Genomic DNA, 13,374 nt, shown 5'->3' on the forward strand with positions numbered 1-13,374 from the left:
CAAAAAACTTTGTCATCAAAAGTCAACGTCAAAATACTACACAAAACAACCGCGGAAATGCTAATTTGGCCGCATCGACCAGGAAACTGGTGCGAATTGTGCAAAAGGAACATACGAACGCACCGTTCATCACGTAGCACCGTTCTCGGATACGGAGAGGGGCGTCATTGTGGGGGCGGAGGCGCTGCAGCAGCCCCCATTCGAAGGGTGGGGTGGGGTGGGGTGGGGTGGAGTGGGGCGGGGTCGGGGGCGCGAACTCCCCCTCCACCGTATCGCATCGGTTGCGTTGCCTATATAAGAGCGCTGCGGAAATCTACCAACTCATTCACAAACGTTTGATCATCTGGTCGTGCACGTTCCACATTTTCACCGATTTCCCTCTCACGTTTTCTTAGTCGCTGTCTTTCGATAGTACGATTCGAGTGCGTTCGTGCCGTCGTTTCATCCGAATTGAATATTACACGATGTCTTCACGAATTGTCGACTGTGTAGTGGTCGCAGCGTTGGTGGCTTCTCTCACTCTTGTGATGATGATGGCGACCCCCGTCGACGCTGGTGTGCTTGTAAGGGAAGAAGTAAGTCATCATTTTTACGTCGTAACAATAGATGAAGTTTCGTGATCATAAGATAATTCGAATCCGAGATTTTGACTCAGAATCTATCACTGATCACGCTTTCATGATTTTTATGCCTCTGTGTATTTTAAAGATAATTTGAGCACGGTCCTATCACACTGAAACTTTGCATCAGTGGATTAAATTTTAGGTTGAGCAAAAAAGTACTAACTCCCCTCTTAGGTCTCATATTTTTAGTTAAGTTTTTGGAATCAATTATCTCCTAAGCCATTCTAATAGGTATGATGAATTTCGTACACTATTAATTTTTAAATATTTTTACCTCTACTATAATTAGCACTCGAGGCTTTTTATGTTTTTATCCGAAACCGTTCGGATAAAATTTCAAATCTATAAGTTTCGGCTTAATATCAACTAAAAATAATAAATTTAGTGAAGATCCTTGAACTGGAAGGGGTAGTTGGTTCTCTTTTCCTTTTTTTTCATCCAAATTTCAATCCAAAATGTTCGAGTTTCCATAGGTTGGCGCTCAAATGTGTATCGACAACGTTCTCATAGCTGGGATTTGTGAATATTTCATTTTAATTTCATCATTATTGAATTTTGATTTTGATTCTTCTTATTAAATACATAAATTAAGTCATGGGTTGGTTATGTCCATTTTTTTTTATTAGATTTGGGATATACCTGGCCCTAAAATTTGTTCCAAAATAAATCAATTAGGATTGTATCGCGATAAGATTTAAATTTTTAAACCGTTATCAAAATTGTACGCAATTTACGCTTGATTTTTCGTGCATACATACATACATACATTCGTGATGGATGTTTTTCTTGACTGTAAAATCTGCATTATACATAAATATATGTACATATGTATGTATGTATGCTATACACAATTTTACAAATCTTTTGCCTATTATTTTGCTTTATGCTGTACAAAAGATTCTTTGAATCGCGGCTTACTAAAATAATACTATTATATATTATTTGGTAGATAAAATGCCGAATTTGAATTATGAGATTTACTTTATACATAATTATATACAATATTTAAATGATGATATATTATTTAGTAATTAATTTTTATATAATATGTATGTAAGTATATTTACATAATTAAATAGTATGCATTTTTATATTTGTAGCAATTATTGTACAAAAAGAAAATGTCTACATTTTAAAATCCGATGGCATATCGTTTTAGACTAATTTTTTCTGCACTTAATCTGATGTAATATACATACATATAGATAAAAGTACGTCATAGATTTTTTATATAACAGGGAAGGAACTTCTATCGATTCTGGGTGCATGATGCAACAACTGCCATTGTTTGTTCATCTTCCAACGGTATATTCCCGAGGGCAGAATACCGTGACGCCATGGTCACATTATGGATATTTAATATACTAGCACTTAATCATTTGCATGCCACCTGCATTTATCATTATCCATAGGTACCTATGGTACCACAACGAGAACAGTAAAGTCAATAATAGTTTCGTAGAAGCTCTACTTTCTATTCGTTGCTTTTCGACACGATATCAATTCGCGCGAAACATTTGCCTACATACATTCAGACATACATATAGGGAACATACAGTAATTTGAGTTCATATCTCTCAGAATTAATCAATTAACAATTAACAAATAAAAATCGCACTAATCAAGTCTTAATTTATCATGTTGTATATGTACATGTTTGTAGTAGTGTAGTCATGCATTTTAGAAGATATCGATTTGGCAGAAGTTTCACGTACCAGACAATGCGTCTGGCCGTAAAATGGGCCAACCAAGCATCTAGCCTAGAACTTGGAATGATGCAATACTATTTGGCTATTTCGACGGTAGGGTGCAGTTCCGCTTGTAGGACACGTGTATAAACGCACACTGTACCACGTGGAATACACATGCGTCCTAAATCTATTAATGACATTGCTATTTATATTTTTATATTCGAAATGATATGTCGTTGGACTTACGTAACATGCATTAAATTTCCATTTTATGAAGTGAAGGGTCGCTTGCCAATTTAGAATTTTCCTCGTCGTTGAGCAAATGAGCTGTGACACGTTTCCAGACGTTGAACGAAATACAATAACTTGACAAAATGGCTTCTGACGTGAAAATAACATTGTTCTATGGATTTAAATTCTAACAGTCTATATTACGATAAATTTTCTTTTATAAATATAAAACAATCGGTTATAGTAAATATTTTCTTCACTAATAAAGTACGTCACTCAATATTTTATTTTCGGATATTTGAAGGAAAATTTCGCTTGTGTTTGTAACGTATTATTATTGTTCTCAGACCATCTATCTTCCATCTAATATATAAATTCGAAAAAGGCGTCGTGTGTTTCGGTTCGAAGAATACGTGACGTCATCGAAAAAATCAAAGTTTCTATGCCGACGATATTGATATCGTTTTCGATTCCATTTTCGATTTCATTTTCAGTTCCGGATCCCGATTTATTTTTCAGTTCCGGATCCGGAATCCTTTTTCAGTACCGGATCCGGATTTCTGTTTTAGTTCCGGATCCCGATTCTTTTTTCAGAATATTCAAATAAATTTAAATAAAATATAACTGTTCAAATAAATTTAATAAAATGTTAACTATTAGATTAGCGGTGTTTAAGCGGTTTATATTACAAATACCGAGCGAAGCCGGATAAAACCACTAGAAGACAATATATTCCAAGAACTCCATTTTCTTTTAATATTTCGATCAACGTCAGCGATAAATTATTATTTGAATAGACACCGTAAATGTGATAAAACAAAATATTTTATATACATCCATAATAATAAAGTTAGATTTCCGTATCATTCCATGCGAATAACTTGCATGAAAAGATATTTTTTCCATGAAATGAGACTAGTTTGAAAGTAAAGACATTAAATGACTGTTTGTAGCTTGTATTGAGTTGATTTACATTCATAAATTTTTTATTTGAAACATATAGAACCGTTTTGTTTGGAGGCTTGGGAGTGAGGGTTGTGAAGAAGCCCTGACCGGCCTATAAATAAAGATGGCCTCTTTTGGCCGTAAACGGACGCTACTGCGTCGTTAGAAATTACGTCAAGAACGTCCAATCACCCGAACAGTGGCTACAATCATAATATTTACGTTTGATAAGCGGCAGAAAGGAAACACAGCGGGGGCCGGGAGAGGCTCGCCTTCCGTTCGCTACAATCAAATGTTTGGCCTTCAACCGTGCGAACTGCGACCATACTTATAATACGTGCAAATTTATCTTATTAATTTTACGCGCGTGTAGGTATACCTACTTGAATTTGATAACAAAGTTAACGGTGTGTAAACAAAGCTCAAGCAGAGCTCAACACCACTTTTAACGCGATTATGTACATGTTTACGCAGTTACAGTCTTTTAAAGTATCTCGCGAAGGCATCTTTCATTATTTTTGTTGGGAGAGATTTTGAAAAAATACGTGAATAAGGATACATTTAGTAATCAATAGTCGTATTATTGATATATATTGGATAGATATATCGATGAAGAATCAGTGAAAACCGTTAGGTAAAATTCTCCGTCATAAGATTAAAGTAGTATCTACAGGGTAGAAAGTTACGTGTAGATTCTACACGTAACTTTTTACTTTATCTACATATGTACGTAGTAACAATAGATGAAGTTTTGTGATCATGCGAAAATTCGAACTCGAGATTTTGACTGATTCGAACTCAGAATCGATTACTGATCACGTTTTCCTTATCTAGAAAAAAATGTGTGTGTGTGTCTGTGTATTTTGGGGATTTTTCGAACACCGTTAGTCCTATCGAACTAAAATTTAGTATCGGTTACGGAAATTCCTATCGACACGACGTAAATTTTTAAGTTGACCGGAAATGGTACCTCCCCTTATACATAGGTGTCCTCTTTTTTTAAGTTTTTGAATTCAATGATCTCCCAAACGAATAATTGAATCGGACTGAAATCTTCTTACATGTAATAGAAATTATAAATTTTATACTCCAATAAATTTTAAATATTTTTTCCTAAGCCGGAAGTAGTAATTTTACTCTAGAGAATCGAGGTTTTTTATATTTTCCTCAGAAACCTTTTAATTTATTGAACTGAAATTTCATATCTAGAAGTTGATTTAAATTCTGCGCTTTATCTTAATTTGGACATAAAGGAAATTATTTTAGCTATACAAGTGTACACTTAGAGTATAATAATTTTAGGTACAAATGTACATAAAAAATTGGCATGTTTGTACATACATACATATAGGTTTTTCATTCCAAATTGGCTTTTTTTCATTTCAAATTGACCCTTTTTTATTTCAAATTAAATCTTTTTCATTTCCCCCCTTTTCGATATCAATTTGAAATGAAAAAACTATATGTATGTATGTATGTACAAACATATGCCTATTTTTTATGTACATTTGTACTTAAAATTATTATACTCTAAATGTTCACTTGTGTACCTGTATAAAAAATATATACATACACGTTTTAAAAAAAAATCACTACTTTAAGTTATATTATACAATATATTCAAATTGTTTAATTTTTTTTATTAAATGCGATTTTATTATGTTTTCAGCGAGCTGCAAGAAACAATTCAGCTGAACTTGACTTCTGTGTAGACAGCGCACCTTGTGGATGGGCAATATATACACCATTTACTCGTCGAGTTGAATACTTCGTTAAGAGCGTGTAAGTATTTAATTTATTTTTGGTAAATTGATTGAATTTATGATCTTAAAATGAGTATAAAATATTAAAATTTCTTCCATCAGGTGCATATGCGATCCGAAGATTTCAAAGTGCGTGAGGGTAAGCGACGACTTGTCAGTGAGCGCATACGTGTATCAATGCGAACCAATTTCATGAGCTATAATATTCATGACATTGCGCTGTTGCGACGCTGCGCGACACGTCAACGTTGATATAAAAGGCAACTCTGACGCGCAACTGTGTCGCGTCGCGCCCTCGTACTGCGTTCTATCTCATACTATTTCATACAAACAATATTTGGCCGCGTAGCGTCGCAGCAGCGCACTGTCGCATAGTGCGGTCAGACCTTAGTTCTAATTTAGATTTATTTCGTCGTGTACATTCGTACGCGACTCTTTGATTAGAAAATACCTCGTATCAAAAATATGTTGTCCAATTCGAATAGTAAATATGTATTCACTAACATGCACAAGTATTGGGGTCGGATTTTGAAAATTGATTTTTTTTATGAACTGGTGTTCTGTAATTTGGACGAAACCGATCCTGAAAAGAGTGCATGCTTTTAAATATTTTGTATCAAAATATTGTCTATATTTTATTTAAAGTTTTTGCTAGCCCTTTTATTCAATGTTTCATATTTTGAAATTGTGTGATTTCTTTTTAACCAAACAAAAAACATGGCAACCATTTTATAAACGATTCGTGGTGTTTCTAATTAAAGTATACAGTATTTTTGACTTCATTATATATCAATACATGCAAAAAACAAGGTTTGTTCAAAATTTTCTGCAATTATTATCTTACGTTTCAAATTCTTTTCCATTTTGGAAATAGTGCCAATTTACTTAAATACACAAGAATAAGATAGATATGTATTTTATAAATACATTAAATTGACAAATATGGACATCAATTTAAAGTCTTACCTATATACTAAATTAATTGTCATTTTGAATGTTACATATATGTTTTTATATGTAAATTTAGAGCAATCTTGGCATTTGTTCACAATATATAATGTAAGTATATTTTATAACAGTATTATATTTAAAATTTTTATCAAAATATAATATTGATATTTTTTTATTATTTTTAACACGAAAATTCATAGTATTTAATATTTAACCAGAATAGCAGAATCTTGTATATGTTAGAATAATTTATGAGATAACTTGTAAATCTTAGGATAAAACGTTATAATTGTAAAACACAATATAAATGTTTCTATTGACTGTTAATTTTTTATGTAACAAATAATGTAGTTTAAGTAGGTAAATTAATCTTAATATAATTAAAAATTCTAAGGCTTTAAAAAATCTATTTTTATTTTGGTCGTTAAGTTTTATGTATTTTCCAATACATAAGTTAACGAAGTTGAGGTATTTATAAAACAAATTTTTTGTTAGAATTCATTTTTTTCATACTTTTTTAGCAGTTTTTACTACTTTTATTTAAATATGTATAACAATAATATACCAGTCTGTTTATATATTTTGTTCCCAATAGTTTCCCATGTACCACCCGGAATAATAATTTATTATGAAAATTAAATAAAGATAAACACATAAAAAATTGTTTTTATTCAAAACAAGCGCACAACCACATATCAGTCATAAATATAAATTTAAAAAATCAAATGAACTTAATTGAATAATTTATATCTGAAACACCTGTGTGTCAAATAAAAAATTGATATATTTGACTAAAATGACACTCAAAATTAGTAAAACATAATCTAACGAGATTTCACAACATTTATTAAAAATTATATATTTTAACATATATTATTTTAATCAACAATATGTTGATCATTTTAAAATTTATAATTGTGGCCATAAATACATTGCTATATAAGGCATAACAAAACCCATTACAACACTAGATATAAGGTTTACACTATGATTATCAAGTACTTTTCGTCCACTGATATGTTTAATCCCCTTTCCGGGAGCGGAAACAATCTTCCCGCTAGCGTCAATGCCTAAAATTTATTAATTACATTTTATGTATTTAAACTAAGCGTTGTAGGAAGACTATAATTATTTAAAAACAGTAATGTACACCTACCTGAATATTGAAGTGTTGCGCCCAATAGGGAATCAAACATGCTGCCAAATAAGCCACCAATAAACCCAACGACTAATATTGGCCATTGAGGAGGACTAACTGAGAGGATGGTGGCATCAGTAAAATATACAACAACAACGTAATTAGCTGCACCGACCACCAAACCGCCAACACCACTTAGAATAGTACCCATTATTGTGATTCCTCCATTTGTACCGCATGGTACTTTCTTTCTGGTAGTAATGAGAAACGGATCACCGTGAGACATCACCGAACCCAATTCAGAAGCCCATGTGTCGCCATTGCAACACGCAAACGATCCTATCAAATGTTAATTTTTAAATTAGTTATTTTAATAAAATTTAGGATATGAAAAAAAATATAAAATCAAAAAAATCGAACCTAAAATACCCATTGCAAGCCATGAAGGCCTGTAATCGTTTGAAAAATCTATTGGACGTTCCCCACAACCTACATCTAAAAGATATAGCAGTCCCAATTGAGTTGCCATGCCGCCATTGCACAGTACATGAATCCATGAACGTTGACCACCTTTAAAAAATGAGAACAAGTAAGTAGGTCACCAATTTTACATTTTGAAATAATTTTAATGCATACCTTCTTTGTAGTCGTCTTCTAATTTAGATTTCAATTTTCCTCTAAATTTAGTAGCTTTGGATGATGTCATAAAAAATGCAAACAAACAAGCTAGAAAGGAATAACTGGCAATTGTCAATACCAGACCAACAACAAAACCAAATACAGCGCCACTTATACTAAGACTTTTCTTCTTAAGGCCATAGGTTGCTATTGATACACATATGAAACTTGCGACTAACCATCGAGTAGGATGAATATCAAGGTGTTCTAAAAAATATATTAAAACCATCATATAAATTCAAAATAAATACATTACATATGTATGTATGTCTGATGTAGGTAGAATTTAAATGAAATACATTTCACAGTACCTTCATATCGTGAATTTTCTTTAATGTATGAATATCCTACATTGAATAACCACATTGACATAGATAGGGGAATCGCTAAGGCACATATTATCACTGGAACTAAATGGTCCACTTTCAGCCTTTTCAGGAAACCTTCTGGTTTCGGTTTTAAGATTTTAGTGCCCATGTTCAGCTGCAATCTAATATCTGAAATTTTAAATAAAAAATAGTATATTTAAACATGATCAACAAATAAATTGAAGAAAATTAATCATACGTTTTTCGGGGGCCTATTACAAAATCGACAAAAAATACGAATGCATAATTTTTTTAATAATTATTTTAAAAGCATTGCTGGTATATACATATTGTTTTTATTTTTATGTAGTTCGAAATGACTAGTTTTATCAAATAAAATAAAACAATATCCCATTCTATATAAAAGGCAAATCATCATAATAGATATAAAAATGATAGTAATAAATATAAATGGTGTCAATTAGAATGAAGATAAAAAAAATTGTATATTGAACATCGAAAACTTAGATTATTGTAAAAAAATCTCATATAAATATTATATTTTAATAGATATATAAGGATACGTATTTTTTTCTTCTTAATATACATAAGAAGTAGTTCTAGAAAGTAAAATTCGTTGACATACGCGAACACTAACTTATCATTGCACGATTCTATGTACATTAATGACCTGTGGAACACTTATTTTTAAATGTTTGGCATATTGAGTGCTAATTATACTTTGAACAGTACACATGACACAATTAATATGTTGTCTGATAAGATATTTATTATAGATATCTATAGCAGTGGCGTATATTGGGTGTGTGCTAGGTGTGCGGCGCACACCCGTGAAAACCAAAGACCACATAAAGTAGTATTTTAATACAAAATAATGTGTTGTTGTATAAACAGGCATTGATGTGTATGGTGTATTTACCGCGTGCGCTAAATGTATGGTGTATGGTGTGGTGTGCAGTCTGCAGCGTGTTGTGTGATGTTAGATGTAGTTTGTGCGCCGCGACGAGAGAATACCTATGCCGTGCAGCAAATTGGTGGGTTTGGTTGGAGTGTGCAGGCGGATATTCGCTTGTATAGGTTTGTTCGCGATATTAAGACGTACGGTGTGCTACGACTTCAGAGCACCGCGCACCGCACCGCACCGCACCGCACCGCACCGCACCACTCGGCAATTGACCGAATGCGATGCGACACGTGGTCTCGTACTTTTTCGCACATTCGTATTTTTATGGTCATTCGTATCTCAGTCATACCTCTAATAACTAATAATGGCTAACAGTGTTCAAGACATTTTAACTATTCCGTTTTCAAATAGAAGTTTTGAGATAAAATTAAAAATAATTAAAGATGGGAAACCGTGTCCGTCTCTTCCAAATTTATCCAGTTTGCATAAAGAAAAAACAAAAGTTTACACTAGACATTTTTGCGTTTCAAATTATAAAAAATTCGAATGGATTACAGGCTGTGAAATTCGATCCAAACTTTTCTGCTGGCCATGTTTATTGTTCTCCAAAGATATTAATGTGTGGAACAAAGAAGGATTTGCTGATCTCAACCATTTGACAGCAGCACTGAAGAAACACGAAGGATCGCAGGCACACGTTCAATCATTTCATTCCATACAAATGTTTGGCAAACAACGAATCGACGTATTAATTGACAGTCAACGTAAAGCCGAAATAAGTCGACATAATGAACAAGTAAATAAAAATAGAGATGTTTTAAAACGAATTATTAACGCAATAATCTATCTAGGAAAACAAGAACTGTCCCTGCGAGGTCACGACGAGTCATGTAATTCCGTAAACAAAGGCAATTACATTGAATATCTAAATGCTCTTCGAGAATATGATTCTGTTTTAGATACTCATTTAAATACTGCTACTACCTTTCGTGGTACTTCTCCAAGTATACAAAATGACATAATCGAAGCAATCGCTCATGTTATTAAAGTTCATATAAAAAATGAAGTAGAGTCAGCAAGTTTTGTTGCTATTATTCTCGATGAAACTTCAGATATAATGACAAAATCACAGCTCTCAACAGTTTTACGTTTTGTATGTAAAGGCAATGTACATGAACGGTTTATTAGTTTTACAGACGTTAGTGCTGATAAAACATCTAATGGTCTATTCCGTCACGTGGTGAACATAGTTGAAGAATTTAAAATTCAAGACAAATCGGTTGGACAGACTTATGATGGAGCAAGTGTAATGAGTGGACACGTAAATGGTTTGCAATCCAAAGTCCTCAATGCTTATCCTTTTGCTCTTTTTACACACTGTTATGCTCATGTATTGAATTTAGTATTGCAGCAAGGTCTTTCTGATATTAAAGAAAGTAAATCATTTTTTCAAACTTTAAATGGATTGTCTACATACTTTTCAAAATCTTCCAAAAGAGTATTCGCTTTACAGGAATTTGTGACAAAAAGACTTCCCTCTGTAGCACCCACAAGGTGGAATTTTACATCTCGTTTAAGTAGCACAGTACAACAATACAGAAGTCAATTTACAGATTTTTTTCGACATGTTATAGAAAATTGTGAATTATGGGACACAGATACTGTTATAAAAGCACGAGGGTTTTTAGGCTTTTTAGAGGATTTTCAAACAATTAAACTTCTTCAATTTTTTTCAAAACTGTTTGGAATAACTGATGTTTTGTATAACATTCTTCAATCTAAATCTTCGGACGTTTTATATTGTTGTAAAAAAATTAATGATGTTTTGCAGCAACTGAAATACGAAAGGGATAATAATTTTGAAATGTTATGGAATAATTATTTAAATGAAAAAAATGATGATCATGATCGTAGGCCACAAAGATTAAAAAATTATTCAGAAGTAGAAGATAAAACTTCATTTCGTCAATTATATTTCAAAATAGTTGATAGCATAATCGCACAAGTCGAATGTAGATATTCTTCACTTTCCAAATTAGAATATTTTCACCTTCTTTGTAATGATAAATATGACGAATATAAAGAAAATTTTCCAAATGTTTTAATTAATAAATTAAAAGATTTTTATGGATCACTGTTTGATTATATTCGATTGAAAAACGAACTCATTGTGCTATATTCCAGCTCTGAATTTTCAGAGAAACCTGTTCATGAATTAATACAATTCATGACAAAAAATAACCTCGAATCTGGTTTTAAAGAGGTGTTTAAGCTGGGAGAATTAATATTAACGATACCAAGCAGTACAGCTTCAGCAGAACGTTCTTTTTCGGCGCTGAAAAGAATAAAAACTTGCTATAGAGGTACGCAAGGTCAAGATAGATTATGTGGCCTTAGCTTAATTTCAATAGAAAAAAAGTTATTGGTGGAATTAAAACAGAAAGACACATTCTATGCAGACGTGATTGAAAAGTTTATGTCTCAGAAACGTCGCATTGAACTTATGTATAAATAACTAATAAATTAAACATTTTTGTAATGCAAAACGAGTATTTTTTTTTAATTGCTAATTTTATACCCTATGCCCTACGGAATACACAGCACACCCGGTATTAACACCCACCGTCCGCCACTGATCTATAGTAAAAATACTTTAGGTATTTGACAATGAATCCATTTTAACCTACTACCTTTGCACTGATTACTAGTTGAGGTTCAGAATATGATTTTATATGATGACATATTTAATATAATAATATAGAATTTAAGAAATTCTTAAGTAAAATATATGTATACAAAATGTTTAAACAACTTTAACTAAAAATAAATTAAATGAAATGTACGCATTCAATCGTTCGTGTGAAAAGTTAAAATAAACTTAAACAAACACCAATGACTATATTGAATTGTTATGCATTAAAATATAGAAAACTACTTAAAAAAATAACGAATACCAAAATAACAACTACAATAACTAAACCATAGAAGAAATATCAATAAAAAAAACCCTCACCATTTCATTTGCAAAATAAAGAGCCTTGTAAAAAATAAAAAATAGACCAGTTGACGTGTGAAATTGACAGCTATGCACAATCGAATGAACAGTTATAGTATACCATAACCAATCTAAAAACGACCATTGACAAGAAAGATAAAATTAAATAATTTTCATTAAATAAAAAATATATATAATATATAACTTCGCTTTTGTAGATTCAATACATCGCTTTCGTAGAATCCAAGCTATGGCCTCATATCAGAATAACAGAGAAAACACTACAATTGTTGACCAATTGGATGCTTATTTTTTGAAGTTGCACGAATCGTGACAAAAGATTATATGGAGTATGTAGATAAAAGAGAGAATTTCACCGCACCCGCCACTGATGTAGATAGTTCAAACACACAACTACACTACCACACTACTCCTACATCTTTCATAGTACATTTTCTACGCACACTGTGGTGCAAACACTACTAACTGATTACAAGAAATGGCTGGAATATTTCACCTACTCAATAACGTCACAAGATTCTTATTTTTTAATATTTGAATTCGAGTGATTAACCATTTTAGTTTTTCCTTGATCCGCTATAGGAAGACACTTAGGAAAAACGTACATGCTGTCCCTTACATCGCCTCTCGACTAATAGCATTTCATGCAGACAATATAATAGTGTACGTGCGAAATGCCATTGTTCGAGATGGATGTCTTCATACAGCTATCCATTTTTTCCATCCATTTTTCGTGACAGCTAAACCAGTAGGCTTAAGCGCAAGTACATAAGTATGAAAATCTAATTAATTTATTAGTGACTGATTTGAAACAAAAATACAAAGATCAACCTTTAAATGATTTCTGGATGAGTTTGTCAGAGTACCGCATTTTTTCAAAACAATCTATTATTGTATTACTTCCGTTTTCTACAACCTATTTATGCGAAGCGGGATAGACTATAAACATAGAAGTAGAATGCATAGAATGGTCATTGTTAACATTAGTATCGTCTAAAAGCGAACCATCGAAGAGAGAGACGGAAAGTCAGAAGAGAGACAAGAGAGAGAGAGAGAGAGAGAGAGAAAGAGAGAGAGAGAGAGAGAGAGAGAGAGAGAGAGAGAG

At 32.4% G+C, this 13,374-nt stretch overlaps 2 protein-coding genes across 4 annotated transcripts; one reads left to right on the top strand and one right to left on the bottom strand.

The window, feature by feature from the left end:
• Positions 1-321: 321 nt before the first annotated feature.
• Positions 322-6,835, top strand: LOC143912737 (uncharacterized). Its single transcript, XM_077432085.1, has 3 exons — positions 322-575; positions 5,160-5,272; positions 5,356-6,835. Exons 1-3 carry the CDS (start codon positions 465-467, stop codon positions 5,447-5,449), a joined length of 318 nt encoding a protein of 105 aa, XP_077288211.1. The 5' UTR covers positions 322-464; the 3' UTR covers positions 5,450-6,835.
• Positions 6,836-6,847: 12 nt separating this feature from the next.
• On the bottom strand, positions 6,848-12,379 carry LOC143912736 (transmembrane protein 19). 3 transcript variants are annotated; one of them, XM_077432084.1, is made up of 8 exons: positions 12,267-12,367; positions 11,551-11,588; positions 10,731-11,087; positions 8,332-8,517; positions 7,979-8,227; positions 7,763-7,912; positions 7,361-7,681; positions 6,853-7,274 (listed from the first exon to the last, which is right to left on the bottom strand). In XM_077432084.1, exons 4-8 carry the CDS (start codon positions 8,495-8,497, stop codon positions 7,114-7,116), a joined length of 1,047 nt encoding a protein of 348 aa, XP_077288210.1. In that variant the 5' UTR covers positions 8,498-8,517; positions 10,731-11,087; positions 11,551-11,588; positions 12,267-12,367; the 3' UTR covers positions 6,853-7,113. The 3 variants fall into 3 exon arrangements, with proteins under 3 accessions (XP_077288209.1, XP_077288210.1, XP_077288208.1); XM_077432082.1 differs by lacking the exon at positions 10,731-11,087; XM_077432083.1 differs by lacking the exons at positions 10,731-11,087; positions 11,551-11,588 and having other exon boundaries at positions 6,848-7,274; positions 12,267-12,379.
• Between the last annotated feature and the right edge of the window lie 995 nt (positions 12,380-13,374).

The sequence above is a fragment of the Arctopsyche grandis genome, chromosome 6, assembly GCF_051622035.1.
Source record: "Arctopsyche grandis isolate Sample6627 chromosome 6, ASM5162203v2, whole genome shotgun sequence".
Taxonomy (NCBI): Eukaryota; Metazoa; Arthropoda; class Insecta; order Trichoptera; family Hydropsychidae; genus Arctopsyche; species Arctopsyche grandis.